Source organism: Acyrthosiphon pisum, chromosome A3 (genome assembly GCF_005508785.2).
Source record: "Acyrthosiphon pisum isolate AL4f chromosome A3, pea_aphid_22Mar2018_4r6ur, whole genome shotgun sequence".
NCBI lineage: Eukaryota > Metazoa > Arthropoda > Insecta > Hemiptera > Aphididae > Acyrthosiphon > Acyrthosiphon pisum.
In genome coordinates this window covers 31,645,654-31,658,023 of record NC_042496.1, presented here as the reverse complement: position 1 = coordinate 31,658,023, position 12,370 = coordinate 31,645,654, and the positions used below count along the sequence as shown (strand labels likewise).

The 12,370-nt window shown below is 27.1% G+C and overlaps 1 protein-coding gene across 3 annotated transcripts in view; it reads right to left on the bottom strand.

Moving 5' to 3' along the window:
* LOC100160619 (T-box transcription factor TBX1) overlaps positions 1–12,370 on the bottom strand; it is a 31,019-nt gene that overhangs the window by 11,775 nt on the left and 6,874 nt on the right. The window contains exons 1-2 of one of the 3 annotated variants that reach the window (XM_001945659.5): positions 5,484–6,031; positions 70–283 (exon numbers count right to left, since the gene is read on the bottom strand). In XM_001945659.5, the coding sequence (XP_001945694.2) occupies positions 70–283; positions 5,484–5,589 (320 nt within the window). In that variant the 5' untranslated portion in view covers positions 5,590–6,031. Of the gene's footprint in view, positions 1–69; positions 284–5,313; positions 5,400–5,483; positions 6,032–12,370 lie in introns of those variants that run through there. The other 2 variants (XM_016803306.2, XM_016803304.2) reach the window with 2 other exon arrangements.

Sequence of the window (12,370 nt, the reverse complement as noted above, 5' to 3'; positions counted from 1 at the left end):
ATAGTATTATGTATTAATAAAAATTAAAAATGTACTAAAGTATTTATTTTAACATAGTTGTATATTTACCTGCCAGCTTTGGTGACGATCATTTCTGTACCGAGCTCGTTAAACTCTTCCCATAAATGTTTCATTTCTAATGCGGCTCCAACTCCAGAAAGTTTTGGATGTTCTTGACTGTTGGCCACTACATCCAATCTTTTTCTATCTGGTGATAAATATGATTGATGAGAAGTTGATTTAATTGCTTGTATATTTGTACTCGATACAGTTTCTAAACATGCTGTGGACAAATAAATTATTATTTTTTTTTTATTATTTACAATTAACATAATTTCTAATTAATTTTTTATTATTTTATACCTACTATTAAATGTGTATCATTGATGAAACTTTTAGATTATTATAATGTTTATATTCAACTTTTTAAACTAATTTTGTTTTGCATAGTAAGTAGAGTTATAGCTACAACACTGCTACATACATATAATATTTATTTTAATATTTTAAATATTGCTTTGAGACAGTAGGTAGGTAGGTAGTTTAAGGCAGTTTACCCAGTAAAAAGTAAAAAAAAAACTACGGACAATATCTGCAGCCTGGCTACACCTATTTAAATATATTTAAAATTAAAACAACATTTTCTTTTCTTTAAACGCAGATAAAAATAACCAAATACATTTTTAAATTCTAATATCTGAGTTTTAAAATTATTTGTGAATAGTCTTCATTTCCAAGTGTTATTTTTTGGCAGCTACTTTTTGCTATGATACGAAAATATGATAAATATAATATTTTGAAATTTATTGCTAAAATGAATTTTTTGATAAAACTTTAATAACTTAAATGCTGATACTTAAAATGTAAATAAATTGAATACGAAATTGACAAGTTTATGTTAAAAATAAAATATTTGGAGTAACATAAAATAGCATAAAATAAACGGTAGTTGGACAGCAGGTATACAGTATACATACTAAATGTAAATACATATTAAAAACCACTATGTCTTGTTTTACAAAATAATTACCATCTCTACCTATATTTACGAATAATGACGTTTGTCAATATTAAAAATACATGTATAATACATAATACAATATTACTACACCCGTTTATAAGGAGTGGGTTTAGGCAGTCATCGACTAATTAAAACCCTTCACTAATTAAAACACATCTTACATCTTCATATTCACATAATATTGACGATTACTAAAAAGTAAGAACAATTTGGTAGGTAGGTAAACTAAACATGGGAACGACTACCTATTAATTATAGGTAGGTAATGAATAAAGTTGTGCAAAATGCCGTCATAACAAATCTAGAAAACATCTATCAAATTGGAAAAATACCTCACCGTTTCGTTATAGCTACACGTGATATAAAACAATAGTTAGTTATCTATAACTATTACGTTTCACATTTCTTGTATGTACCTAAATAATAATTGTAAGTTTTAACTGATAAGTATCCAAATATTGTACTCAGACTTTGATACAAAAGTAATAATATCTAATAATAAGATGTATTATTTTTTATTGATTGATTGACTGATGGATATATGTTACTATAAGGGACGTCCGGAAAGTAAAGATACAAAAAATACCAAAACCGTTAATTAAAAATAAATTACATGACATTAAAGGTATATAATATCTCATGGCATTTTTCGACATAATCACCGTTAATTATTCGATAATTATTAGGTAGTTTATTTTTATTGATTACTAATTGTTATTCTGTGGATATTAAAAATGTATAGGGTGTGATGTACTATTATAAATGTATACATAATAATACATTTAATGTATAAATAATGATTCTATGATATTTTATTAAGATTTATACATACATCATGGACATACGGATTGGTATTATTATTTAGGTTGATCTTAAATCAAGGTGAAATAAGGAATTTTCTAATTAAAAAAAAATGGTATTAACCAAATCATATTGTATATATTCTGAAAGTAGAGCTAAACTAGTTCTTTAAATTAAATTATTATGGAATGAAATACATTTTTATTGTATAGTATTTGTATTTTTAAAATCAATGAAGATTATGATTTATTTTATTGTGACTATAATAGATCACTGCACTTAATAAAATATTGAAATTAAGGTAAGGTTTGGTTAAATAAAATAATATGTATGTAGTTATGTATAGGTATAGCGTACTGTATAATACTTTTTAGGTTTTTCACTGCTGGTAATTTGTCTATAAAAAGGTTTCGTCATTCCGTTCTGCAGAGTTCAAAAAATAAGGAATAATGTGGATACGTGTTGATCTAAGTTAATATGATACAATTAGAAAGCAATTTACTCTTCAATTTTCGTAATATATGTTATACTAGCTGTATAAATGTATAACCACTTTTCTCGGGAATAAAATGAACAATTATTAAATACGGTGCTGTTTAGGTCTATCTCGAGATTAGTGTTCTTCTGTTCACGGGAAATCCGACTGAAGTTTGCTCTTGGTAAATTAAATATTTATTTCGTTTATCTAAAAAAATTCTGTTACCGATGGCAACCTAAATATAAATGAAAATACCTATGTTCATTTTTCGTTAGCCAAAACAAAATTCCTGTGTGAGAAAACTATTTAGGAGTTTAAAAATGAAATAATGAATACTCCCTGCAGAGGCTCAAAAAATATGTGTTCAATAATTGGTGAAATTGGTTCAGTAATTTCTAAGTCATCTTAAATATTATATAGATTTTAATAATATTATGATATGTACTTATGAGATTTTGTCACTATTATGATTTAGAATAATTATTTTATTTGCTGCAATCAATGGCAATCCTATATGTATATACAAAAAATATTCAATTTTCGTGAACTGAAACAAAATATATTTACGGCTGAATCTCGGGATGAAAAGTAGCCTACGACCCGTTCAAGAGCCTATAAGGATATGTGTGCAAATTTTTGTGCCCAGTGGATTTGCATTAGGAACATAAGACTGGTTATTAATTTTATATAATAGATTTCCCGATGTTGATGTTATGGATATACCCATTATGCGCCTAATATTTTTGACTATATTTTAATTTTGTTATTTTTTTATATGTTAATCCTGTCCTATCCTGAGTTATTGTAAGGTTTTATTAAGTGCCTATGATTGAAATTTTAAAATTTAATAGTTTAGGGTTTTATAGATATACCGGATTCCCATCTATAATATGAATATTTCTGTTTATATATATATATATATCAATAATATTTTGTAATTGGGTTCTTACCGTAAATAAATAATTAATAATAATATTGTATTGATTGAACTTGAATCTAACAACATATTGGCAGAACACCAATTATGTATTCGAATCTGAAGGTGTAGTATAAATTCTATATTGGCACACTCGTATTGAATAAAATTTAATGTTTAAATAGAGCTTAAAATATTAGATTAAATTATTAAATATTTTTCTATATAGAATAACATATACTGCAAAATATCATATTAATATATTATATACATCTACACATTTGGTTTAAATTTTTATAAATAATTTTCAATTACAATCTTAAAAAATAGTATAATTTGTCGAAATTTAAAGGATGTATACTTTTAATTTCTTATTTTTATTCGTTTTTAATTTTGAACATTATAAATTAATTTTAAAATACACTCGACAAAACTAATATGAAACGGTATAATTATTTCTAGCCATTATATATGGACATAATATAGCTATATAAAAATTTGGAAGTTGTAATAAAGTTTGCTATAACCTAGATTTTATAAAAACTTATTAGACACTGGATTATGTATTATGTTTAGGTGTATGTGTAGCAATGTAGTAAAAAGTATAATTAGGTACATTGAGATTGAGAAACTTGAAATTTGAAGTACCTATACAATTTTCTTACTGATAAAAATAAAACTATGTAAATTAAATTTTTTTATTATTATCCTTCTGGGCATGAGAGTGGCAGATGATAGTATTATCAATACAATAGATCGGAGTGCTAGTAGATAGCTTTGAATAGAATTTTATGTAATGAGATTTGGCCAGGTCGTTGAGGGTTGGTAGATCAGGTCTTTATGGAGATGTTTGTTGGTTACATACCAAGGGGCAGATGTTACTAAGCAGAGGCAAATATATCGAAGCGATTAAAATTAAAATAAAACGATTTTTTTTTAATTATTCAGTAGGCACACATAATGGCTATTATACGCAATATAATTTATATGGACATGTACGTTGGAAATGTGTAGGTTTCTACAATATTTATATCGATCATTATACATTTATACTATAGGTACCTAATATAATATAGTGTATAACTATTAACTAATAGAAGGTTCGAGTCGGGCATTAATGGGATTAATGAAGTTACGACTGATGCATTTGAACGGATAAGGGCCTTGGACATAGAAATATACATATCATTAAATACTATAATATAATGTACTCTTATTAATATCACTTATACATTTTATTTTATTTTGTTTATTGTATTTTAAATGTTATTGTTGCCATACGAATAAAAAAAAACTAATGATACACGATCTTTTTTTCAATATTCCATTATATATTAAAATAAAATAATTAAATTAGATACATATATAATATATATATAGTGTATACTTAATGGCTAATATATAGGCTGCTTATAACAAATTTGTATATGTATAGTTTACGATATACATTAATAAATAATAACCCGGACCGTATAGAGGTACCTTTAGTAAATTATTGATAATATTTCATAGGAATTTATTATTAATAAATTATTTATTAGAAATTTATATAGATATTAAGGTATATTATAAACCTAATACAATTTCCAATTATTATTATTAATGTATTATCGTAAAAAAATCAATATTTAAAATATATATTAGAAATTATTAAATTTGTGATTTCATTTTCAAATTATAGTAAAAATAGTTATGTAGGTATATGCTGTATGTTTATATTAAGTTCCTACAGCTAAACCTAATATATTTTAGGAATTTAATATTTGAATCAATATTATGATAGCCGATAGGTACATTATTTTATTAAACTGTATATAGGTAGTCACATAAGTTATTGTTACATACCAAGATTATTAAAATATTTTACACAAATACGTAGATTAAATTTAAATTAAATTTGACGATTTATTTTATTTGCAGAATTCACATTTTTTTAATAAGTACAGAAAGTAAACAAAAATTGTTTGTACCTATTTATTATACAGTTACTGAAGTTATTATTATTTCATTTATTTAATATGCTTAAAGGAACACTATAATATAAGATATGTGTAATTACTATTTCATAATATAATACAAATAAATAAAATACAATACCGTATAATATTTGGTCTAGTCAAAGCTCATTTGTTATATTTTCAGAATCTATACAAAACTAGTAAGTAGTGAACATTGCAATGTTCTAAAGTACCTGTCTATATATATACATTTGTAAGATCATAAAAATAAAAAAAGTATAAAAAACAATAATATAGTTTGGCGCCTACCTTCAATATCCTTCATCGGTGTATTGGATGGTGGCGCTACCCAATTGTCATCATACAGGTGTTCAACGTTCCCACCACTGCCATACGTATTATAGAACGGATGCATGCTGACCACCCCTTAAACACTTATTTTGTCAACACCGATATTTTTTTCTCACTTTTATGAAAAGTTTATCAACCGTTCATTCGGTGGCAAAAAAATATTTTAAAAAATGATATTCATCACTATGGGAAAACAAGTATATACAAAAGTGTAAAACGTCCGCGACTGATTTACAGGACAATTATTGTACATTGGCCACCGTGAAATGCGGACGATGATTTTTTTATTGCCGAAAAAAAAATTTAACAGATAACTCAAAGCAAAACAAACGAATATCACCCTGTCAACACGCGCGTGGCTATATAGTATATTTAACCAGGACAGATTTTTAAAGGTGCCGAAAAAACAACACCGAAACTCGCGAACCTTTCACCAATACTGGTCTATTTCTCTGTCATCCCGTTTTCTCCCGTCACTAAAATCGTTTTATTTTTAACGTCGCCGTAGTACTATTTTTTCATCATTCACACATTTCACAGCCCACCGGTGAAGGGATTGGCTTGTGCTTCGGATTGGCCAAGTGGGTTGGGCGTTCACATATATAGTTCCCCTTCTGTTTTTGTTCGATCCAGCCTCTCGTTCCCCCTTTTGAACACGCACCCTCCCATGCGTTGAATGTTTAAATGTTTTAAAACTGTACCTAATATAATACCTACACGATTTTCATTTATTTTCCAGTAGTTGCAGTCAAGTATAGGTATCGAGTGGTAGACATTTTTTACGATATTTATTGAACAGTTTTGTTTTTACTTACTCGTACTCCCTTATATCCTTAATTTTTAAATATTTTATAAATTATGTTATCGATTATCATTCTAGTAATTTGAAATGCCTATATATTTGTATTATATTCAGTTTTAAATCTCATTATATAGGTAGGTCGTAGATCGTATACATATCTGAAAATCCACGTTGCCTATACCGGGTTATATCTATTATCTATACAAAAACTTTATATTTTTAGGTCTTATGGAGTATTTGTTCATAATTATGTTAAAATATTATAGGTACATTTATAAGCTACCTACAAGTCAAGTATAGCATTACAAATAAAATATATTTTATAATGTCAAGTTAAGAGGATGTCTGCACACTATTTGTTTTCTCTCTCAAAATGCATTTACGCAGAATCATTTTTTCTATGTTTTTAAGTAATCTTAGAGTAAAATAACTCATTACCAAAAAGATAGAGAATAATACTTTTGAGGGAATGATATATCGATTTGTCTAAATATTGTCTCAAATCAATTTAAACATAATTTAAATTTACAACATTTTATTGGTTATTTTGAAAGTCGAATAAAAAGTCAAATAGCAAAAAAATATAAAATCGATGAGTTATTTCTTCAAAAATATTATTCTTCATGTTTTTTGTAATGGGTGATTTTATTCAATGATTACGTGTTAAAATACATAGAAATTAGCAAAATTGCTAACAAATATATTTCTATGTGGCCGAAATCACGTAGGTACTTGACGTACCTACCTAATACCTATTAATAAAGCTAAATTATTACAAATAACATAGGTATAACTACAAATTATTTCGATCATTGAATTGTTATTAGTTACAGTCTTAAATTGAAATAATGTCGTTAGAGAAAAAATTGCTAGTTGATAAACAATAAATCAATAAATTAGTAATTACTGATCAAGTTACACATATGCATAATAATTTTATTATATATAAGTATGAGTTACATAATATATAGCCATAAGGTACTGGCTTATTTCAGAGTTCAGAATAAACGATATTAAATCAGCTACCTAAATATAATGTTGCTGATTCTCAAAGTATACTACAAAATTGCAAATGATCAGTGACGTGAAAAGTTGAGAATAGTAATAAAAAAAATATTTATGCCGTTAGATTCATAGTTGCTTCTTACTATTTAGTATTTGTCAATTTTCTAGAATAGTAGATTGCAGTACACGAAGTAAATTATTATAACATATATACCTATATATACTATCTAGGTACCTACTACCTATCCATCTACATATTATAAAATATATAATATTATTCATTTTATTTAAATAGTTTTGACTTTTGATATTCATTAATCTATTAGTTTATCAACTTAAATAATAGTGATTTTACAAGTAAATGTTATTTGATTGTAGGTACCTATATATTGTTATTTTAATAAACCTACCTATAACCTATTTCTATATTAGGTATTGAGTATAAATAAATACACATAAAAAAATTGTTCACGTCATTTCATTATTGTGTATCCTATATATATTAATTTTAAATATACCATTTATATCTTCGAATAATATTCTATTTTAAAATTACAAAAATACTAAAAAAAAAACTGGTGTCTGTTGTGGGTTATGTGCATGACTACGAAGTTTTTTTATATTTATTTTATGCACCTAATTTTTATTACACTGTTGAAATATCTACGATGGCTTCCACATCGAACAGGCGTACTTGTATTATAAACTTCACATATTTCTTTCTATTCTTCCTCTCTCCCTCTGTCTTTACATTACATTTTTACTAGCCATACAGGAAATAGGGCCAATGTAAGTTGTCATCACCTCGCCTTCGTGGTGTATATACATACAAGAATTAATAACTCGAAGTGAATGTACGCAATAGGCAGACGGAGCTTACTTTTCATTATACGATTCATAATAACTACGCGTATAATAACAATAATGAATATCATCGTTATTTCTAAGAGTGATATTGAAAGATTCAGTCCAAGACTCCAAGTGTAATAAGTGTAATTAATGTTGTTACTTATTTTCAAGTATAACTTTTATCCAATTTAATCTTAACACTTTTCCATTTCTATTAAATGGCTATAATTTAATATATTTTTTTTACATTAAAATTATAATAAGGTATATTGCTTGTTGAAGGAATTATTACATTTTACATTTCCATACCTACATAATTACCCACAATTTTATCCGGATAAAATATATGTCACTAAATTATTTAGTGGTTATTTCTAAAATGCAACATATCGACGAAAACAACTTGATATTTTATAAAGTGTAAGTATGTATTATATAAATATATATATATATATATATTATTTATTCTTCAAGAAGATAGTACCTAGAAAACGTTGTTGGTTAAATATTAACATTGGCACAACTAAAGAGTAGGCATAGATTCGGTAACTATTATAGAGCTAATATACTGGTTTCTTCGTTTTTTTAGTATCCAGAATACACTACATTGAAGGAAAGATTCTCATAAATTACCAAAATTCTTAATTTTTTAATTTCATTATATTATTTTTGAAAATGATTAGTTACATTTAGGTTTAGAGGTACCAATAAAAAATTGTTTTATTTTAAGATAATAATTATGAAATTAAAAAAAATCTTAAAATTGAGAGTTATAAGACTATTAGGTCCCTGCACTCTACAGTACCAATGTCACAAGTATTTACAACAAATAACAAAAAAATGACATATAAATTTCAATATCGAAGACGATAAAGCAAATAAAATAAAATACGTAGACTTTTTCGCAATATATATCTATAGTTCAAAATTAGAATTGAACATGATTTTATCTATTTTTTGTCAAAAATGTGAGTATTAGGTATACTTACACTCATTGGCTCCCACAGGATGGCTATGCCCTCGCTATATTAGTTTTAATTATAGTTGATTGTAAAAATAAAAAAAATATATGTATTGTTGTGTTATCAGAGATTTTAGACTTTGCTACCCTAGCTTATATTTCTGCGGGCTCCCTTGCCTACACTCACAAGAGAAATAAAGACAAATATACCAGCAGGGGTGGATAGGCCCATGGGAAAAAGGGGATTTTCGCTGTGGGCCCCCATCTATGTTTATGTTGGGGGGACCACTCGGGTCTACACTTTATTTTTTGCAGAATAAAATATTCACCAAATAGGAATAGTTTAAATTTATATAAATTATTATTACTTACCTACTGTTATTTTCAACAATATAATAATAGCACGACAAGCCAAGAATTAAAATTTTTATATTAAATAAATAATAATAATAATTAATTTTTATTATAAATTTTATTTCCTCATATGCCGTTTTCCCAGCCCCTCACCAAACTAAAAATACATTTTCGCACAAAATATTTTATTTATAGGTAAAGGTGTTAGGTTGAATATCTATGCGAGCGAAGTGACCAAATTTTTTTTTCAGTTTGTTGGCCCCTTCAAATATTTCCCTGTAATATAAATACTACCTATCCAGCATATACCAGCATAATATTATTATTTACCAATAATGATGGATTGGTACATTATAAACAATTAGATTTGCTGTAATATATGTAGACATAATAAATTATGAAAATGTTGTAGTTTATAGTTTATTGAGATACAGAATATAGATTATAGACCGATTATGTATAATTTTTTGTATTATTTTTACCTCCTTCAATGCACTATATTATACCTATACTGCGTGTCAACTCAATGGCACTTAAAATAATTTTGTACTGCTATTATACAGATATTATATAGCCGTATTGCAATCGTCACGGGGCTGCGCGGACATTGCCATATCGAATGACATTTTATTGCTTATATCGCGGAGGTGTCGAGGGTGCAGTATATCGTATACATGGTATATTATATTATGTTCATATAGGTACCTATAGGCTATATAGTTGTTTTTAAACGACTAGTCGACAACGTGCGCACCCGACTGCCCGTGGTCTAAACATTCGTTTTGGCGTTTTTGTTACAGGAAGTGAATACAGGATATTGTATATTATAAAATTAATGTGCGTGTGGTTTTTCTTTTTTTGAATAATTGCACCCGTATAGTGGCGTGTATCCGAATGCGCCTGTAGAATAATCGAGCGACAACCACCGATGACAAACGCAGAGTAAACATTGACTTGATTTGTTGACACAGGCTGTACAGAATGTATAATAATAATAATAATACTAATAAATATAATGAAAACCTACAATACATTATCGCGTGTGAAATGATATTATTGCCGGCTGCTGACAGATCCAAGATTGCGTACGACACAACCACTTGGCACTTATTAGTTAGGTATTATAAACATAGACAGTCCATCGGCCGTAGAGGAAATAAAATAAGCACAATTTCTACGATTATATAAATAGATAGAATATAATATTATTACGCGACGGCGTGTACGATGAAACCGTTATACTACTTATATATAGGTACCTACCCACTACCCAGCACCTACACATCCCAATAACGGATTTATATTGTAAGTAATAATTATATTGGGAGTATGCTGTATGCGTATGTGACTTAAGCTCCTGCAACGGTTATTGAGGGGTAGTTTGAGCTAGTATATAAATAATTTGGATATTAAAAATCAATTTAATGCAAAGCTTAAAAATTCTACCTGTTGCATCATTATAGTATGCAGGTCGCAGGAAGATTGTCGAAACACGATCACCTCTTTTTTCCAAACTTTCAGTAATAGCTACTGCATAGTGCATATTATATTCAAATTCGCATTTTTGGAATTAGGTATTAACTATAATTTTGTACCATATTTTCAGATACACAGATTTGTGCGTTCCATTTAAGAAGTGTCCTGTGGCGATATGAACTTTGCATAATCAAACCAGAACCATCTTTTTTTCTTTTATGAACCGGTGAACCGCTAACACGGGAGTGGAAATTACGTTAGCATTACTTCAAACTATGCAGCACAATGAGAACCGTCCGTGTTTGTTGCTTATCTATATTATTAAGAACATATGGTTTAAAAATTGAATGACTAAATCAAAACCAATTTGATCACAATATATTACTACAAAAAATATTTCAACATATTCTTACTTATAAATACATTTTTAATAAATATTTTAGGAGCATAAAGCATAAACAAATAAAACAAATATTTTTTCTTTAATTAATAAAAAGAAAATTAATGTATTTTATATAAAACGACTTGGTATATTACTTGGGATACCTTTAATCGGTAAAAGAATAATTTACAAACAAAATAATAAAAAATATTAGTATTAAGTATTAACTAATAAGTATAATGACTAATAATAATTAATATTTAATAAATAGTATTATAGTAATACATCAGTGATACACAGCCACATAGGGGAGATCCTAGGGTTTATTTTTTAGGGGGGAGGGTGGTTGGATTGTAAACCTCACACATGCATTTAGTTTTTGGCTCACGGAATAATTTTTTTGTTTATTTATAGGGTCACCACTCACCATTGGTTTCATACTTACATATTATATATTACTATTATAACTAGGTAGGTACTATAAATATAGGATATATTCTAGGGGATATACTTATATTTTTCTACAAATATACTAGGTGCACCAGAATGACCTGACAAATTAAATTAATTGTATTCTAATCAATATTCTATAAGTTTTTTTTTTTTATTTAATTAATTGATAAGCGCTTACGTTACAAATATATGATGAAATGTTTTAATTTTAATTTTTTAATATTGAAAATAATAAATTTGAAATTATACTACATTTTCTTTGGAAAAAATCAAAAAAAATCATTTTGTAAATCTAGTTTTAAGAGGATTCGATACCGTGATTTTCTGTTTTCGTCTAACACACGCGTGACATAGTATTTTAGACGTGTTTTTTGCCAAACATACCAATTGATCTAATGAAGCGATAAGAATTCTGAAAACAGATTTGAATTCATCATCAAGTCTACTAGAAATCGACTTTCCCACATTTTTGATATGATCTCCCAAATTCCAGAAAAAGTCATATAAAAAAAGAGTATTTGAACATTTTTGTATTTCAATTTTGGAGAAGTAAAATCAAAAAA